At 54.0% G+C, this 18,556-nt stretch overlaps 8 protein-coding genes across 8 annotated transcripts; 3 read left to right on the forward strand and 5 right to left on the reverse strand.

Moving 5' to 3' along the window:
- Window positions 1-417: 417 nt before the first annotated feature.
- On the reverse strand, window positions 418-1,524 carry AB675_8949 (uncharacterized protein; the record flags this gene model as incomplete). Its single annotated transcript, XM_018149440.1, has 3 exons — window positions 418-976; window positions 1,021-1,300; window positions 1,398-1,524. 3 exons carry the CDS (start codon window positions 1,522-1,524, stop codon window positions 418-420), a joined length of 966 nt encoding a protein of 321 aa, XP_017996137.1.
- Window positions 1,525-2,952: 1,428 nt separating this feature from the next.
- On the reverse strand, window positions 2,953-4,158 carry AB675_8950 (Kynurenine formamidase; the record flags this gene model as incomplete). Its single annotated transcript, XM_018149442.1, has 1 exon — window positions 2,953-4,158. One exon carries the CDS (start codon window positions 4,156-4,158, stop codon window positions 2,953-2,955), a length of 1,206 nt encoding a protein of 401 aa, XP_017996164.1.
- Window positions 4,159-5,415: 1,257 nt separating this feature from the next.
- AB675_8951 (uncharacterized protein) lies at window positions 5,416-7,541 on the reverse strand (the record flags this gene model as incomplete). The annotated part of the gene is made up of 3 exons (XM_018149443.1): window positions 5,416-7,255; window positions 7,311-7,358; window positions 7,405-7,541. 3 exons carry the CDS (start codon window positions 7,539-7,541, stop codon window positions 5,416-5,418), a joined length of 2,025 nt encoding a protein of 674 aa, XP_017996144.1.
- Window positions 7,542-9,585: 2,044 nt separating this feature from the next.
- On the forward strand, window positions 9,586-10,394 carry AB675_8952 (Glycine-rich RNA-binding protein 4, mitochondrial; the record flags this gene model as incomplete). The annotated part of the gene is made up of 4 exons (XM_018149444.1): window positions 9,586-9,605; window positions 9,655-9,727; window positions 9,775-9,881; window positions 9,929-10,394. 4 exons carry the CDS (start codon window positions 9,586-9,588, stop codon window positions 10,392-10,394), a joined length of 666 nt encoding a protein of 221 aa, XP_017996133.1.
- Window positions 10,395-10,495: 101 nt separating this feature from the next.
- Window positions 10,496-11,446, reverse strand: AB675_8953 (Glutathione-specific gamma-glutamylcyclotransferase; the record flags this gene model as incomplete). The annotated part of the gene is made up of 5 exons (XM_018149445.1): window positions 10,496-10,966; window positions 11,015-11,095; window positions 11,202-11,251; window positions 11,306-11,337; window positions 11,394-11,446. The coding sequence occupies 5 exons, from the start codon at window positions 11,444-11,446 to the stop codon at window positions 10,496-10,498; spliced, it is 687 nt and encodes a 228-aa protein (XP_017996109.1).
- A 797-nt stretch (window positions 11,447-12,243) lies between these two features.
- Window positions 12,244-13,281, forward strand: AB675_8954 (Programmed cell death protein 6; the record flags this gene model as incomplete). The annotated part of the gene is made up of 2 exons (XM_018149446.1): window positions 12,244-12,284; window positions 12,333-13,281. The coding sequence occupies 2 exons, from the start codon at window positions 12,244-12,246 to the stop codon at window positions 13,279-13,281; spliced, it is 990 nt and encodes a 329-aa protein (XP_017996099.1).
- A 1,458-nt stretch (window positions 13,282-14,739) lies between these two features.
- Window positions 14,740-17,234, forward strand: AB675_8955 (putative ubiquitin carboxyl-terminal hydrolase creB; the record flags this gene model as incomplete). Its single annotated transcript, XM_018149447.1, has 4 exons — window positions 14,740-14,775; window positions 14,833-14,970; window positions 15,028-15,041; window positions 15,092-17,234. The coding sequence occupies 4 exons, from the start codon at window positions 14,740-14,742 to the stop codon at window positions 17,232-17,234; spliced, it is 2,331 nt and encodes a 776-aa protein (XP_017996080.1).
- Window positions 17,235-17,789: 555 nt separating this feature from the next.
- AB675_8956 (Protein transport protein yos1) lies at window positions 17,790-18,239 on the reverse strand (the record flags this gene model as incomplete). Its single annotated transcript, XM_018149448.1, has 2 exons — window positions 17,790-17,949; window positions 17,980-18,239. The coding sequence occupies 2 exons, from the start codon at window positions 18,237-18,239 to the stop codon at window positions 17,790-17,792; spliced, it is 420 nt and encodes a 139-aa protein (XP_017996195.1).
- Between the last annotated feature and the right edge of the window lie 317 nt (window positions 18,240-18,556).

Consider the following 18,556-nt stretch of genomic DNA (forward strand, 5'->3'; position numbering starts at 1 on the left):
CGTGTCTCTGCTTTGAATCTTTGTCTGCGAGTCTCTGCTCTGGATCTTCATCTGCGTTCTGTTGGTCTTCGGTGGTGTTTTGACACACATGGTCCGGTCCCTCTGGCGTCATGACTGCCGTACGACAAACATAGGCTGACCAGAGTGATGTTCATACAGTTGATCTCTGATCATCGGCCTGCCGGTCGCGGTAGGCCCTCGGATGGCCCTCTAGTAGCACACTATATTCTTGCAGATCTAGAATCTCTCGGCATTGACGAATAGTCCGGAGAGCAAAGCACTGCGAATCGTATGGTCTGCAAAAGCATGCCTGGTCAGTTGAATGATTTTTTTCCGCCGCTCTACATCATTCGAAGTGTAGCAGTAGCACTTCTCAAAAGTGTCCGATAGATTGCAGCGTCAACGACGACAAAACATTTACCTCCACCACTTTGAAACGTATAAAGCCCCCAACAGCAGCCCAACGGCGGCCGCTATCTGTAGTACTCGCCGCATCATCCACCAAATTTCCCACCACACCAGATCATCAATCCTTTTCATGAACACGCGTAAGTCATTGCCTTTAGGAAACGCCACGCTCTCGGGCGGCACCTCGACGCCCAAAAACTCGCACAGCGGTCCCCATCCGTCTCCTATCCTGTACTCTAGCAGCTTGCTATTATTCTGGTGTTTGGGCTGCCGACTAACAATCTCTCGTATACTCGCGTAGTGTGTGTGGTAAACACTGTGGGCTTCGTTGCGTGTAAAGTGGACAGAGTTATGCGTGAGGTGCTGCCAGGCGTATAAGAAGGTAGGTTTTGTGAAACGGTTATGCATGTGTAGAAAGTGCTGCGGGAGAGCGACGATACGAGTGAAGGGGTGGTGGACCTTGAGGTGGATTGTGGCGTAAACTGATCTGTGAGGCAGCAGTTGCGGGTCAGCTAAGTCGTCAGAGGTAGGAGTGGCGCGATTTTGCTGCTTCTGCTTCGTAGTCATCCTATGCTGCAGGTAGGCAAATCGAGGAGGCCGCTTGGTACTTACGTATACCAACTCTCGAACTCCCTATGCGTCAGAATGACTTTCGCCTCCGGATACGCCTCGATCAATTCCTCGGCAAGCAAGATAGCTGGTAGATCCGACACGCCTTGACAGTGGCCTAGCAATCTGTCGAACCCAGCCCGGCCGTAGGGTTTGCCCTTGCCCTCGAACTTCGCTTGCAAGGCCGCGAGCCAGTACTTGTTGTCGAGCGGGTTCTCCAGCGCAGCCTGGAAGCCGTGATACAGTTCGGTGGCGCCAAGGAGACGTAGTGCTTTTGCGGTTGCTGATGTGCCTCGTGGTTAGGACTGACGGACTTGGGAAGAAATTGATACTGGGACTGTAAAGCAGGACGGGTAGCAGGGGTTTTGTTCGTCGCTCACATTCACTCGCAGTTCGAGGCAAGCCAAGGACAAGCACTTTCATGGGTACCGTTCTTGATCCATGTTTCATGCGGTCTATATCTGTGACTACACAGGTATAGTCGCCAAAGGTGTGAGGCGCCGCCATTTGCGTTATAGAATAGGCATGGTACTGGGTTTGAGGTCACCTCTGTGGTGCGCAGCAAGTTGAAGCGCTCATATATGACTATGCCCGGGCGCTTTTGAGCTGCGCCTGCCACCTGTTGCTGCTCGCCCTCGCTGCAAAAGTGGTGGTATATGTGCTTGTGGGTATGGAATACCTAGGTAACATCCTCAGCCTGTGTCCAAGCTTTGCTGTAAAGTGGACCAGTACTCAAGTATTTTGCGCGCGATTGTCTATCGCACAACAGTCGCTTCTCAGCATCTTTTCAGCTTCCTGTAAGTGTTTGGTAGGTGTCTCATAGGTCCCCCATAAGGTCCCAGGTTAATTTCTCAGCTCATACCGATATCACTACAGACAGACCAGCAAGGTTCTTTTATAGCTGCAGAAGCGCTTGCGGGCCTGCGACCACCTTTGAAGCGGATGGGAGCCGTGATTTTCCTGAACCATCTTGTATGGATCGATAATATCTGGTTCTGTGACGATGATCCTTGTCGAAAGGCTAGGCTGTCGAACACATCCCAAGACAAGCTCGGCCAAGTACGAGCGGAAATCTTCTTCGGCAAGGGCCCAAGCGTGAATGACAGTATATAGGGACTTGATTGCACTTGCTGCTGTGGGTGGTACTTACACAAGGTTGCCGTGGCTGTTGTTGAGTTGTCTAGTTCACGACGCGAGAGCTCGATGTATTTCTTCTAAGTTTCAACTCTGGTCATGAGAGTATGTTGTATTGGCTGATGGGCAGCTATGCAATCATCACGCGACTTGCTATGCAGCGCTTCTGAGGATGTTCAGTGTAGCCACGCACAAGAAGACCCCGGGAGTCTCCGGTTTTATGTGGCCTTGCTAGAGTTCGCAGACTGAGAGCTCCCATTGGAGGGATCTTAGTAGCAGGTGAGGAAAACGGGATTTCGAAGACAATTTTCGAGCCCGAGCCGACTCGATGTCGCATTCATACTCGAACGTCGTTCGAAGGTGCCATTTGAACCAAGATAGTCCTGTTGGGCTGCGAATTGACGATTCGAAGAGTGCCGAATATAGCGAGCGCGTTTCTGTCAACAGGGTAGAAGGCGAAGGCGTGCGCAGAGGCGAGTCGGAGCAGAAATCCAAGGAAGAAATTGACAGACTGAAATGGCGCCTTGAGCCGAATGGCGTAGCAGCGTTATTATTGGCGTTTGGCGTAAGAGACATCCCTTCAACTGGGTATCGTGCACGTTCTTCTACAGCAGCAGCCAGTACTTGACTACAGAGGCATGACACGGGCCTGGGAATCTCCTCATTAGATCGCCAGGTCACACAGGCCCCCAAGTTTCCAGCTCTGAGTCGTCGTTGCCGACCTCTCTGAGCCAGTCCCAAGGCCTCACTGAGCCATTTAATCGGTAGTAGCGACGGGCGGTGTGTACACCGCCAAGCACATCAGACACCAACAATCTCGCCCACGCACCGCTCAATGACCCTCGCCAGCTCCCTCCCATCCTCCCAACAGGCATTATGCTTCCCCTTGATCTCCTCTACATCGCACTTGACCGTCACTGCTGCCGGCCCGTCCTTGCTACTGTCCATCTTAAAGACATTAGCCATAGCTTCCAACTGGCCCCAATCCACCAGTGTATCCTCCTTGCTGTGCGCAAGGAGCAGCCACCTCTTATTTTCCTTCCCCCCACCCTCGCCTCCAGCAGCCGCCCACGCCGCCTCAATCTCCCCTCTCCGTTTCCTAGCAACACTAATCCCCTCCCAATCCTCCTCATCAACCGCATTCCGCGTCATCGCATCATACCCCGGAAACGTCTCATGCAACCTAATAAAATCATATATCCCGGAGACACCCACAATGCCCACCGGCGGCGCTATCCCCTCCTGATTCTGCATGTGCAACAGCGCATTCATCGCCAACGTCGCGCCCACACTGTGGCCCACCAACACATACCCTTCGTCACCTCCAGGTCGAGTGCTGGGGTGTTTGGCCTGGAAGTGGCGCAGTGCATTCAACACGTCGCCCAAGATCTCCGGCCAGCGCGCGTTGCGCATTTCGTAGGATGGGGTGGTGGTCGGGTCTTGAGGGTGGGCTTCGTGGGGGGCGAGGCGGTAGTTTATTGATACGTAGCCGGCTGTATGTCGTTGAAGGGCCAGGATTTGCTGGTCTGGGGAGTTGGGGTCTGTTAGGAGGGATAGTGTGGCGTGGAAAGACGAGGCTAGGATGGAGGGGTCCCGGAAGTAGCCGCCGTGGATGAAGATGATCCAGAGCCTTTTGATTGGGAAGGAGGGGGTGGAGGGGTGCTTCTCGGAGTACGGAGGTGGGATGGCTGAGTCTGACTCGGACGCGGGTGGCGGGGGAATGAAGAGCTCGTAGGATTGCAGAATGTTTTCGGACGCATATTGCACGCGTTGGATGTTGGAGGAGATGCGTGATGGGATTGCAGCGCCACGGTTGGAGGGTTTGCGGTTTGGTGGCATTTTGGGCCGGAGGTGATTGTTGTTGTCGCTGGATGTCGTTTTGAGATGGTGCTTGAGTTTCTCCTGTGGTTCGTGGTTCCTGCGTGGTGAGAGGTACGCGGCCGAAGAGTACTTTTCGTCGGAGTATTGAAGTGCCTGCTTTTGGAGGTATCGCGTGAGTTTCTTCATGTTGATGGTAGTGGGGTCGGGAGGGACGCGGTCCGTGTCCGTCTGTTCAGACCCGAGAACTCAACAGTGCAGGAAGTTTCTAGGCGTTCGGAGTGCTGTATGGTAGCGAGAGATTTGTTGATGTCTTTCACTCAACAGCCAACGTTGCTATGAGGTCGAGAATAAGAAGGGTAGTGAAGTGAAGATGGTGAGGCCAATCTCGTGAGGAAAAGTTGCTTTTCGTAAGAAGTCCAAGAGTTCTGACGACCAGTCTTACCGTCCTATTCCTCAGGGCAAGGCAGCCCGTATCCCTTTCCTGTAAGTTCGAGATCAGGCCTTTTCTTTGGCCCTGGCCAACGAGGGCGCCGGGTCTGGCTGTATCTCGTTGAGCCTCTCACGAGCAGCTGAATGCAGCCCCAGTTGTGTACTTTCTACAGATAGCACTCAAGGGATGCCTACAACGTGAGACGCGTGCCTGTGATCATGCAAGCCGTGGTAGTGATACGCTTTGGACGAATTGCTCCTGCAGCAAGCCTCGGAATAGGACGCAGGTGGGGCGGCGGTGACTAAGTGGTTCGGGACAACGCAAACGGCTGCCGGATGTGTCTGTCGATTGACTGGTTGGCATGAGCACAGCAAAGCATCTGTCTGTAAAGGAACATAGCAAGAAGAAAGTCGCATTTGTCTCGTTGTAGCATTCCTGAACAACGATACCAGGGTGGTCTTTGAATGTATTTGTTGATTAGTCTTACGTGCGGAAACTCATCTGGCAACCCTACTGTTCCTTCGGATAGGCTTCGGATATCTCTGCGAGTGGCACCGCATGATCCACTGCAGAGTCCTTCCGGCAGGTCTTCTAGGGATGATCGACCGCTACGGCGGCCTGACGTAGACTACAACAAGACCAGTTCGGGGGATTGCAGGCTCGAGTTCTTCGTTATTTGAACTGCCTTCGCGCAGGACTCGGCATGGTCAGCGCAGTGTTGAGGAGCCCTCTGAGGGACCGCAAATGCTTAGATGATATCAGCGTCTGATATCCCGCTTCAGACGCAGCGGGCGCAACAACGGAAGCACCAATGCGGCAGCATCTCCAATTCAAGACCACTCTCTCGCCATGCTTGCAAATCACCCTTTCAGGATTACTCATTTTGCTATACTACTTGAACTATTCCGCGGACCGCCTCGGGGAGACACCCGAACGACCTGCTGTTATCCAGAACGCCGGAAGTGACAGTGCCCAAACGTATTCCAGAACAGTTATACGCAGCTGAATGATGCTCAGTATAGCAGACGTGGTCGACTGAAGGGCTTCAAAGGTGACTTGAAGCTCGATTCTTCGCAGGATGGCCGTAGAAGCTGTGGTCTCGCCGACACTTCCGGGAACACATCAACATTCGACCGAGAAGTGCGCGAATGTCGTGTTTGTCCACGCTCTTGTGGTTCTGGATAGTCCTCTGGAAGATGAACTGATCCGGGCTGGGCCCTGTGCTCAAAGTCATAATCGTCCGCGCGTACTTGCTCTGCAGTATGTTGCTCTTCGAGTGTCCCTAGCAAGCCGATGTCGAAATTATCGAGATGCGTCCCAGAGTCCGCCCTGTCATACAGCACTTCGAGTTCAAGGATCTCATTTCTTGAAATTACGCCAGCATGCTTCAGGCTGTCTCGCTGTTCCCCGTAGCTGAGATGCGGAGCTGAAGGAGTGCTTTCTCGCAATAACAACCCCGGAGCCGGCCCTAGCTGGATTTCGTCGTCATTCTGAGGCATCATATATGGGTCAGGTCCCTTTAGGCCTGGATGGTAAAGATTGAAGTGTGCAGGGCCATGATGGCTGGTTGGCGGATGGGGCAGACCCTCCAATAGATCCAGGAGGCCTCTATCATCGTCTCCAACGGCCTGGAGCACCTGCTTTTCAGGTTCGGCCTGTCGTCTGTCGGCAAGTAGCATAAGGTCTTCTAGTGTGTAGTACCGTCGCGTCGAATCCGCCTCATTGTTGTTTCCGGGACCAGGATCTCTGTCATTGATGATGTTACCGTAATTTCTGAGATGCGGATAGGACTGACTGGCTGAGCTTCGAGGATGCACAGAGGCCACCCGAGCACGAGAAGCTTGCTCGACAAAGGAGGACGGCGCAACCGCTGATTGACGGCGCAAGCTGATCCGAGTGTGAGGCGTCAATGCCGCAGGGCGTCTGCTAGGACTAGTGGAACACGACACGTGGGATGACAGTTGAGTACGTCCGACGTGGTCAGGCGAGTTGCGGTCGCGTTGGAACCAGGCGCCGTCTTCGAACACTTGCACCGGCGGCAGCCGTTCTTTCGAGACACTGCGATCGCTGACTGCACGCTGCTGCTGCTGCTGCTGCTGCTGCACAAGATCATCTGTCTTCAGGCGTGGAGGCCGCCCTGGCGATGTCTGGGGATTCAGTCGCGGACGGGGACTTCCTGTCGGGTGCTGCAAGATGTTGTCATGAGGAGGGTCGTGGACATGGTCTTCAGGACCTTGCTCGCCGAAATAGCCAGAGACGTCTTCGGCGCCTCCCTTCTTCTTCTTGCCAGAATGTGTCACTGCTTGCAGCCCTCGGAGCTTAGCATGGTCCAACTGACGCTTGTCATTGAGGAAGCTCATCTCGGAGAAGGTGAGATCGGGGATGCCGCGGCGTTCTATGGGTCCAGACGCCTTTCCTTTGCTGAAGATCCCTGGTAGTGCATCTTGCTTCAGAGTGAGCCTTTCTGATTCAACATTCGGAGCTTTAAAGTCCTTGTGAAGAGTGCTGCCGGTCTTTCTGTGCGACTTCCTCTTCTCTTTCGCCCGTGACTCTCTCTTGGCTTCGGCGGTCGTGTGCTGTGCGTTGTATTCGTACCGATCTTCTCGAGTCTTGTGTCGCTTTCGACGTCCATACTTTTCGCTAGCATCAATCACAGGTTGTCCGGAGTCTTTGGCTGGCTCGACATGGTCTGGAGATTGGTTATTGGCTTTGTATCTCGTGTGCCGATCGTTTTGAGCTTTCTCTTTCCGTCTCGGTCCCTGTTCTCGCCGTCCGCTATCGTCCTCCTGTGAAAGTAGCCGTGCTGCGTCGACTGGTTCGAGGTCAAGTGGACTTTTATGTCTCCTTCCAGACCTATTTTGCTCGAGATTAGTCCTCTTTGACAACCAACGCGCTGAAACATGCCCACCACTCAAACTCTGAAGCTCTCCGGCGTTTCTTCTCCGTTGTGGTCCTTCTGTACGAGATCAGCAAGCGCTACTTGATTCTTCCATTGGTCATACCTTTCCGAAGCCTTGTGGTCTCTCGTCCCCACCTCGGCTTCGGGCAGGGCACTGATCGGGTCTTCGGTCGTCGGAATGTGCGTCAGCCATTGGTTGATAAGACGGCGCTGAGACTTAGGTGAGGGAGATCTGGTCATGGCCGAGCGTAGCGCACGCGTGCAGGAAAAAAATGATGGCGAGCATTGATGCGTCAGTTACAGGACCTTTGTCACGGAGACGCGATTTGGCGCCAGGTGAAAAGGGTAGTCGCACCTGCCGCATCGCAACTGCCAAAGCGCAGAGCTTATGACTGCAGTTCGTGGGACGTGATGCGAGACAGTCGCGACTTCCGCGACTTCCGCGAAAGACTCGAGCAATCTTAAGGAAGCTGTCGCGCTCGAGAGCTACTGGTTAAAGTAACTGCGCCACTATCATCAGTTTTTGGGATGAGGGTGATCGCGCAGGGCAGCCAGCAAGAGGAGCTGCTACTGTTGCGATACTCGAGCCATCTTCCACACTACTTGGCAATCGTGTCGAGGATGAGAACCGCTCGGAGAGCGGTGATTGGGACTTTGCCGCAAAATCGCATGAAGTCCACAAGAATGTACTGGTGGTCGCTGTATTGCGCGGAGATCAGATGCCACCGTTAGCAATTAACGTGACTCAGAATGTCGCCATCGAGGAAGCAGCTCTTTGAACTACCACATCGGAGAGTATCAAGCTATAACGGCATGCCAGAGCATGAAGACCATGCTGCTCTGATGTCTGCCATGAGGGAGGGACTCAGAATTTGAATACGGAGAGGCGCGGGAAGATGAAGAATCTGCAGCCAGTGACTTGTAGCGAGATAGATTAGGGATACGCGCTCTTCACAGTGTCGCATTGCATCCTCCGGAGCACGTTTGCCGAGTCTTTGTCGTATGCACTTCTAGCAGCTTTGGGGAGCTTGCTGAGATCGCGTAGGCAGGTGCTGAACAAGGGCCAAATAATTCAGGCGTAGTGCAGTGCCCGAAATGCTTCAGGCACGGCCAGAATCCAAGTGGCGACCGTTGGTTGAATCCCGTTTCAGGGAAGGGTTGCAAATCAGAACATCATAGCGACCATGCAAGAGAGGGGATTCGGTGGAGTGGGGGCGGCTAGACTGAGATCTGCCGTTTTGTCCTACCCACCTCTCGATCACCCGTTCCCTCTGTGGCCGATGCGACTGCAACCCTGGTGCGTTGCGCATGGCAAGTCTTAGACTTTCGAGGACTTTTCATCTTGCGGGCCGGCATACGACTCGTTGATCCGTCCAGGTGACCAGTTGATTGCAGAATATGGGTAGAAAGTACTCCTCAGACGGTCTGCTTAATGTTCTAATTTGTCACGGCGCTTCGTTAATTGCCATTATGGCCGATGAGAGGAGTTTCTGAGGGGCAAGAAGCGCACTGACGCACACCAGGACAAAGTTGGTCGGATAGCGACTGACGATGGTCGAATTATCTGCATCTGTGGCGCGGTTGACTGCATAGTTCTGCCACAGGTAAGAGCCAGGAACTGGTCGCTGTGGCTCTTTGTGGGGATATTTGGGAACGGCCGGCAGCTGCGGGTTGTTGAGTCTTGACTAGAGAGCCCGCATTCTGCTGTATGCCCCCATGTCGACCTGCTGGGCACGGACCCGGGTCCAGTGTTCTGCTGCCATTCGTCGAGGATCAATTTGACATCACCAGCAGTTCGGCCACGCCCGCAGAAGTGTGGCCTGAGAAGCTTTCGGAGCATTTGAGAGATCTAGTTGGATCGGTAATTGTAACGTTGCCTGTGAATTCATCATGTCTGGGTCTTTGCTTCCGGGCGGAAATGCCTGACCTGAGTTCGTATCAGGCGCACTTGTTGGTTGAAGAATTGCCTCCGCTGTGACCGGTCAATGCTTTGCTGCTTTGTGAAGCATTTCTCTCCTGTTATTCCAGCACTCATTTCGTCCTTACACCTTGTTGGCATTGGAGTCAATCGGCGTTTGCCTCGTTTCTTGCAGTACGTTGTCGTGGATGTGTCGGATCTCACAGCAGTCAAGTTTGAGTTGTTGCGTGCGAGTGACTCGTTGAGAAGGGATTTACAGCGTCGGCACGGCTGCCTATCTGCAGGTCTGCGCTTGTGACTGCATCAACCATTACAACTTTTTCGCCCACGAGGCCACTCCATCAGGTCCGCTACCTTCTCGTAGCTATGGCGAAATTGTTTATTGGGTAAGTGAGGCGCTGTTGAAAGGGACCGCTTACAGATCTCCGTGGACAGGGGCCTAGCCTGGCATACGAACGATGAAACCCTGCGCCAGAGATTCGAGGAGTACGGTACTGTGGAAGAGGCGGTACGTTCAGGCCACGGTTCATGCTGATATACGCTGACTCCTCGCAGGTTGTTGTCAAGGATCGCGACACCAATAGAAGCCGTGGGTTTGGCTTTGTGAGATTCTCGTCTAAAGAGGAGGCAGATGCCGCGAAAGAGAAGATGGATTCCACCGAGTATGTCAATCAGGTGGTGCTCGATGCGCAGGGCTAACTTGTGGAAGGTTTGATGGTCGCATCATTCGTGTTGACCATGCAACGGACAACAGATCCGGCGGCGGCCAGCGTGGTGGCTATGGTAGTCGCGGAGGCTACCAAGGTGGAGTTGGCGCATACGGAGGTCGTGGAGGTGGCTATGCGAACCCGTTCAGTCAAGGTCGTGGTGGCGGCTTCGTTTCCAGTTACAATCGCGGAGGATATGGCGGCCAGCAGCCCCAGCAATATGGATCTCAACAGCAGCAGCAGCCCCAGCAAGGATACTACCAAGGAGGTTTCCAGGGCAACGCAGGCGACGGTGGCAACACATTTGGGTCGACTGGTGACGGACAGGCTTTCGGTTCGACTGGTGATGGGCATAATTTTGGTTCAACTGGTGACGGACAGGCTTTCGGTTCGACTGGTGATGGGCATAATTTTGGTTCAACTGGTGACGGACATTTTGGATCAGGTGGCGGCGGACAACAACGCTGAGCCGGATCTTGGTTGTCGAGGAACGAAGTCTGCTTGCTATGCAGTCCCAATTGATGAAGATGTACTCAAGCGACGGGTCAGCGCCTGAATGACGAGACACATTATGCAGTCTTCTCGACTTCTTCTTGCTCCTCAGTACTACTGACTCGTTGCAGTCCAGTTTTCGATAATCGACGATGATGAGTTGAACGAGTCGGAGGAGTCATCGAACGTACTCTCCGGGCAAGGTCACTGATGTGCTCGTCATGGCTATCAGGACTCAGAGTTTGCAAGGCCTCGTCTAGTTGAAGAAGATACTCCCTGTTCTCGCCACTTGGCCCGATACTTTCGTTGATCTTCTCCGCGACGACTTGGGGCTGAAGTGCACCGAGGAATTGAGGATTGTCAGGCATTCCAATATAGACCAGGCAAGTCTGCTCCGGGATGCCCTCTTCTGCTGGTACGAAGGGCGTATACTGTATGCTGTATCCATTGATCTCTCTGATGTCGAGGTACTCCCTGACTTCCTCGACTTTCTCCGGGATAATGTGGTACGCAACACCCCAGACTAGATCATTCTCTGGCGGATTTTGCTTACGGCACGTTAGCAGCAACCGGAGACACGTGGAACAGAATGTTACTGTGTCTCCCAGGGTCTTCCAGAAACCCCGTTCAATGAGTGTGACGACTCGACCAGGTGCTTCAGGAGTGCCCCTGTGGTCCTCGCTTTGTGCGTTAGTACGAGAACTGACAGAAGTCATCTTGACAGTACCTGGCCTTTGAATCTCAGTTGCTGTGGTGCATGACATCGAGGACATTTACTCCTACCTGCCAAAACCTGCGAACGTAGCCTTTGATGTAGCCCGGTATGCGTTGATCTGACAGCTGTCAATATCGACTGTCGTTGAATAAGAGTTTCGCATGATCGTCACCGAAATGGGGAGGGGGCTTCCAGATCAAGCTTCTATGTGACACGTCAGTAGCCAGCACGTTGATCCTGTTGCAGGAAAGTCCTAGTACCCGTATCCAAACAGCCAAAGCTCCGGCTGGTCTTGAGCATGTTCTGCGGTCATGGTCGTGAGGCTCAGTCGTCGGCAGTAGATCGGAACCAAGGTAGCTACAGGCTTCTTTAAGATAAGGCCCTGCGCGGGGTGATCGTACACGTATGTTGCAACGGTACACATGCACGAAGTGCCTTGCTGTCTTCTTAAGTCTACGCGGATGCACGACTTTGTACCCTGTACCCACAGGAGATGTCCGGTGCCAGTGCTTCCAGGTATTCGGTACCTGCTACGGTCAGCCAAGCCTAACGAATTTGAGGCAGTAGCGAATCCGAGCACTGCATCTCCGGCAGGCGGCAGGGGTAGGAACGGCGCTCCAGGGGCGCCACGTTAGCGGGAGGTGCAATTAGACTCCCACCGAGCTCAGAACTTTGGCAAGCGCAATGTGCATGACAAAGCGTGCAGGCTCGTAGATCCATGTCTAACCTACAACGACGACACCGGTTGTGCTGCGAGCTTCACAGAACATAGTAGCCGGACTTTCGACTTCTTGGACCGACCGCAACTCGCTGCTCGCTCGAGACCGAAGTACAATATAGTGACAGCGCCCTGCAATCGGAAGTTACTGGGCGCAAACGGAGCCTCCAGTGGGTGGCCGAGATTCAGCCCACTTCGTGTTTCGACTTCAGCTGATGGTCAGAGAATGTCTATAGCCATCACGTCTGAAGTCCGAAGTAGTAGCAGGATCGCAACCTAGTGAGCTCGGCCAAGAAGCGACACTTCCTGCACAAACATCGTAGCGATCGCGATTGCGCCTTCCTTGTGCAAACGTCTCCAACTCCTACGGTCGTTCAAGGGGAGACCTTGACATGGCATACAACAAAGCCTTCAACCCAGATGCGCTGCCAGCGTACGTCTCACGCACCCATCGCGAAGCTGTAGCTGACCACCTCCACAGGCATGCGGAACCAGACCAGGCGGCACAGATGCTGGCAGGCCGCCGACCATCTCCCTCAACTCAGCGACCCGCATACTCAAATCTGCCTTCACAGCAGAACCGGCCACCGTCTCCTGGGCATGGTGGACGAAGACCCTCGGGCGGGCCTCCGTCCAATTACCAGCACAATCAGCAGCCATATCACCAAAATCACCAGAATCAACAGAACTACCGCCCACCACCTCCACAGAAAGACAGCTATGATCACAATTTCAGTCGGTTAGGATCACCGCCGCCGCCAGCAGGCTACGGCAATGGCCCACGTCCACAGATGCAGCCAATATCCATAGCTCAACACCACTCGCCCTCGCCGGCACGAACGCCAGCTCCACCGGACGCGGACTCGCCAGAGCTGTGGTCAATATTCGAGGCAGCCAACATTACGAGAACAGGACATATGACACTGACAGAGTTGGGCTCAGCTCTTGTCAATGGAGATTACACACCCTTCGATCCGTCCACGAACAGAGCATTGATGCGCATGTTCACGAGTTCTCCCCCTACCCAGCTGCAAAGCGCTACGCTCACTTTCGCCGAATTCCAGAATCTATGGAGGTTTCTGGCAGCGTGGAAAGAGCTATTCGAGCGATTTGACGAGGACAGGAGCGGCCGGATCACCCTGAACGAATTCTCAAAAGCCCTCGTGGCTTTCGGCTACAGACTATCGCAACCATTTGTGAGTCTACTATATAGCACATATGAAGCAAAGGGCATGCGCATGGCGGAGGAGAGACGTGGAAGCCGTGGCGCTGCGACAACCCAGGGCATGAGTTTCGATCTGTTTGTTCAAGCATGCGTCCATTTGAAGCGCATGACGGATGTGTTCAAGAACTACGATGATGATCGAGACGGCTATATCACTGTTAGCTTCGAGGAGTTCTTGACAGAGATACTCAAACTGCGAGATTGAGCGACGACATAATGCGATACCCACCAGTTTCCCTATGAGCCTTTGGTAGAACCATTTATTTCCCAGAGAGTCCTCCCTAAGCAGGAAAACCACGACGAACTGTTTGCACTAACAGGCGCTCAAGCAATGATGAAGCGACGCTCAAGAGACGCGCATGAGAAGCTCAAGATACGCTTGAAGAACGCTCCGATGAAGGTCCCAGCTCTTGGTCGGATCTAGACTTGCGCATAAAAGCATTTCGATGAAGTACGATTTTCGTGGCGTCCGTCAGTTGCAGCTACACGTTACTGACGGCCCGGCGAGGTCGGGCGAAAGCCGCCCCAGGCTCTTAGACTTTACTGCAGTGACGTCGAGTACCATGCAACTGCAAACCGTCATTCTGATGAGGTCCTCGAGTTCCCTGTCTGACCTTTGGCCTTGACTTGCCGCCACATGAAGATCGCAGCCCGAATTGCCTGAAGATCATGCTTGCCCAGGATATGGAGCAGTTGGTAGGAATGGCGTCTAAGGGCAGTAAGCGCCGAAAAGCATCCATATAATGCGGCCTGTTGACGACCTTCCCAGGTGCCAGGCTTCTCCGTAATTCTGGAGAGGGCGTCGGCCAGTCGGGTCAGGCACGGTACCAGACCAGCGGAGCCTTCGGTCATCTTTTCGATGATGTCGGGCAACTAAGACGAGACAGGACAGGCACGGGAAGTGTATCTGGGATTTTGCTTGTGCAGGTGGGCAAGACCTCGTGGCTTATGGAGGGGCCAGCAAACCGGCGGTGGTAGTGGTTGGAAGAGTTCGTAGGAAGCTGCAGTAGAAGAGGTGGAATCGTGGTGGGGGGTTGTTCTAGGGCTGCTATTTGCTCGCCCTCGGATCTACCGCCCATCTTCTCCCACACGTATGCGCCAGCAACGGCTAAATGCTGGTCGCCTGCATATCATAGTGCAGTTACATCGCTAACAATGGCCCAAAGCATTGCAGTCGAACGACTGTCGCCGGTTGCTGGGTCTCGAAAGACAGATCTCTCGGTGCTCGTCCGCTTCCAAGCCGCCACTGCTGGCCAGCTACCTATTAGTCGGTATAATTATACTTCCTACAGGCTCGGTTCGCGAACGCCCTCCATGCGACTCCAACAAGAGGCACGATCCCAGACGAACTAAGGCGATTCTTCTCCGTTCCCCGCCACGAGGGAACTAGAAGAGCACCACTGCTGCCAGCTGCCACCTACTGCTGTTTCTGAACTTGCGCCCCATCTTCTTTGACTTCTTCAATTGATATCATCCACGCGGTGACAAACTTTGAATTCGGCCAGTCCCAGCAACATCGCCAAAAAGCACACTTGATCAACCAGGACTGTTATATATCCAACAGCAACATCACACGAATTGATTGATGGTGTCCCTCATGTTGATTTGAGGCATCTCCACAGCACACCCATATGTCGGGCAGCTGCATATCTGAGCCGCCAACATGAGTTCCTTCTTCTCCAAGATCAAATCGAACACTGTATGACATTCCAGAAGTCTGGCGCTCGCTCGCTTCGCTTGCTGACCAACTGTGCAGCAGACAGCCTCGACGCAAAATGTATCGCCGACCAAGAAAGATCTCACTGCGCCTCAGCCGACACCGCTGGAGCGCATGCTCCAGAATGCCGGCCCTATACGGAACGATGGCAGCGACAAATTTTGGGGAATGGAAAACGTGCGTACCGATGGCCCAAGCCGCAGCCAAATGTATTTGCTAACATACAACTTATAGTTCGGCAATACCTGGTATACACTACCCTTTGTGATCGCGATAGCCATAACTGACAGGCTGCTAGCTACTGCAACTCAATTCTACAATGTCTATACTACTCAGTCCCGTTCCGAGAACAGATTCTCAGCTACCCACAACGATCGCTGCCCGACGATGTCTTCGCCGCCATGAAAACAGCGCCACCTCGGCCACCATTCAACCCAAACAATGGACAGAAGAAGCCAGCCGCCCAGCCTACCGCACGCAACTCGTCCGGTCAACAGCAACAGCAGAAGCCTGAGGACAAGGAATCGCCCGAGTACAAGAAAAAGCAGGCGCTGATGACAGGACCTATACTGAATATGGGCTACCAGAACGCTGGAGGCTATGAGATGCCGGAGTCGCTCTTCACAGCTACAAAGGATATCTTCGAGGCCGTGGTAACAAATCAGGGCCGATCTGGTGTGATCAGTCCGACAAAATTCCTGGAGACGCTACGGAAAGAGAACGAGATGTTCAGATCTGCTATGCACCAGGACGCCCACGAGTTTCTCAACTTATTGCTGAATACAGTCATAGAGAACGTGGAGGCGCACGACAAGATATTGAAGCAGAAAGCCGAGGCCGAAAACCCATTTGCAGACGATGCTGACAAAGAGGAAGAGAGCACCGAGCATGGCACAGTGTCGTTCCCTTCAATACTGCCGGCGCCCAGCTCAGAATCACCTGCAAAGATGTTCCACGATCTATTCGAGGGCAAGCTGACTTCGGAGACAAGGTGTCTGACCTGTGAAAACACATCACAACGAGACGAGCCTTTCTTGGACCTATCAGTCGACTTAGAACAGCATTCATCCGTCACAGCATGCTTACGGCGCTTCTCCGAAGAAGAAATGTTATGCGAGCGCAACAAATTCCACTGCGACAACTGCGGCGGTCTGCAAGAAGCCGAAAAGCGTATGAAGATAAAACGCCTACCCAAAATCCTCGCCCTCCACCTCAAACGCTTTAAATACACCGAAGACCTCCAACGATTACAAAAACTATTCCACAAAGTAGTGTACCCCTACCACCTCCGCCTCTTCAACACGACCGATGATGCCGAAGACCCTGACCGCCTCTACGAACTCTACGCTGTTGTCGTCCACATCGGCGGCGGTCCTTACCACGGCCACTACGTCGCAATCATCAAAACCCAAGACCGCGGCTGGCTGCTCTTCGACGACGAAATGGTCGAGCCTGTGGATCGCAACTACGTCAAGAACTTTTTTGGCGACAAGCCCGGCCTGGCTTGCGCGTACGTGCTCTTCTACCAGGAAACGACCCTCGAACAGGTTCAGAAGGAGCAGCGTTCCCACGGCAAACGCCGCGCATCCCAGTCCGGCGAAGCCGGCATCGCCGTCAACATGCGCGAGTCAGCCGAGCTGCACCGCGTCGTCAGCGACGCTACCTCACCTTCAGGGGACGCATTCGCCAACCTAGACCACGCCGCCACGGCCCCCGCATTAATGAAAACAACAAATGGCCACGTCGATCCGCCGAAATCACCCACCGCCACCACGACCCCAGTGTTCCCCAGACCAGTCAGCCCTGTAGTGCAGTCCAAAAAGGAGAAAGCAAAAGAAGAAAAGGCAGCAGAAAAGGCACGCAAAGCCGCCGAGAAAGCCGCCGAGAAGGAACGTGTCGAAGCCGAGAAAGAACGTCGCAAGCAGTTGTCGATTAAGCTGCAGGATGCACATAAGAGGCAAGAGGCGGATCTGAAGGCGGCGATGGAGGCGAGTAAAGTCAGCGCGGCGGAGGAGGCGAGGATGCGGGATGTGGATGGTGCGATAGGCAGTCCGGGAGCTGGCGCATCGCCGGCGAACGGCAACGGGGTTGCGTCAGGATTGGACCGCTTCAGACGGAGCAAGAGTCTGAGGTTCGGCAGTCTGGGTGGCGGTTCAAAGAAGGAGAAGGATAAAGTTGTGGCCAGCATGCCTACGAGTACGAGCATGGGCGGCGTGGGTGGCGGGCTGGCGAGGGCGGCGACTGAGGGGGAGAAGTTAGGCTCTGCCGCACCGCCACAAACGCCTGCAGCGAATGGGAACGGGAATGCACCAGCGGCGACAGACTCGTCCACTGCGCTTGTGGATGGTGAAGAGCCAACAGGCGCACCGGCCAAGGATGGCGGGAAAAAGGAGAAGCACAGTCGATTCAGTATACGGAAGAAGAGTTTTGGGATGCTCTAGTACAGACCCACTAGCGCGGACTTGGTGGTTGGATAGGGACGAAAATGGTATGTAATGAGCATGGCATAGCAGTATGAATGTAGCGTGATGTACATTTTCTGGTACAGCCTGCTAAGTCGTACACACCCTGCCTCGACTTGGTCTCTGCGACTTGATTTCGAGCTGTTCTAAGTGACTGTACCCGAGAACAGGCCAACAGAAGCATTGTGATAAGTGACCAGCGAATCTGCTGCTAATCCACGTGTATTCATACCTTCCTCTTCTTGATAAGACACTCGCAGAAGTCGGCACACAGCGGATGCTCTGTTGGATACATGTGCTGTACGTATTGAAACCCGACTTGACTGTAGTGGAGCGGCCATAAAGCGAGGGCTGCTGATGTCCATATCCGGCATGACCTGCACAGCGTCCGATCCCGTTCAAGCTCCTGTATGAGCGACGCTGGCAAGGGTCGAGAGCGGCCTCACGAAGCACGGCGTCCGTTCTGGCATCGCGTGCAATGGTGAGTTCGCATGTTGCTGACGATGGTGCGGCAGCTGCTTCGTGTCCTTTATGTTAACCCACTACTGATGAGTCTGGGTCTGACCTGAGCTCGCTCTGGATGATACCTTTAAGGATCATGCCGCTGATATTGCAGATATTGCTTCTCAGCGCAACGTCAACGCCGTAGAGCGCCCTCGTGAAGATCATGTTGTAGCCATTTCTTCTAACACACCTGTCGTAACCGCCTCAGCCCAGCACCAACTCATACAATATCAACACCACGTTCACCGCAATCAACGGCACCCGCGCCACCATCCGTATACTACTGATCAAATTCACCGCGCGACTCTTCAGACTATCCGGATCGTTCGCGCTTTGGCCGAAAGAGGGCTCGGATTGCTGGAGGTGGGCGCGGCCCCAGCCGATGCGGGCGAGGAAGCGGTCTTCGGAGAGGACGGCGATGGCGTTGAGGAGCAGGACTGAGACGTAGATTAGGGGGCCGAAGCCGAAGAGGGATAACATGGCGTGGGTTGCTTGTGGGTTGCGTGTGAGTGTGGGCGTGGTTGTTGGTCGTAGGACAGTATCTCTTGCGCGAGGTCCAAGAGGGGCAGCCTGGAAGGGTGTAGACTGGTGGTGTAGCAGCCAGGCGGACCGGACTGGGTGATTTCAGTAGGGGAACTGGTCTGCCTGGTTCGGAAGGACACTCTGGCTTGTTCAATCCACCTGCAGTGCCTGTCCGTTGTGCATCTACTAATTCGATACGGCAACGCAGGAGGTCAGGCACGAGATCTTCGGCGAGTCGTGTGCGCCAAAAGCGCAGCTGAGCTCTACTTTATGAA

Source organism: Cyphellophora attinorum (genome assembly GCF_001299255.1).
Source record: "Cyphellophora attinorum strain CBS 131958 chromosome Unknown Contig33, whole genome shotgun sequence".
NCBI classification, from domain to species: Eukaryota; Fungi; Ascomycota; class Eurotiomycetes; order Chaetothyriales; family Cyphellophoraceae; genus Cyphellophora; species Cyphellophora attinorum.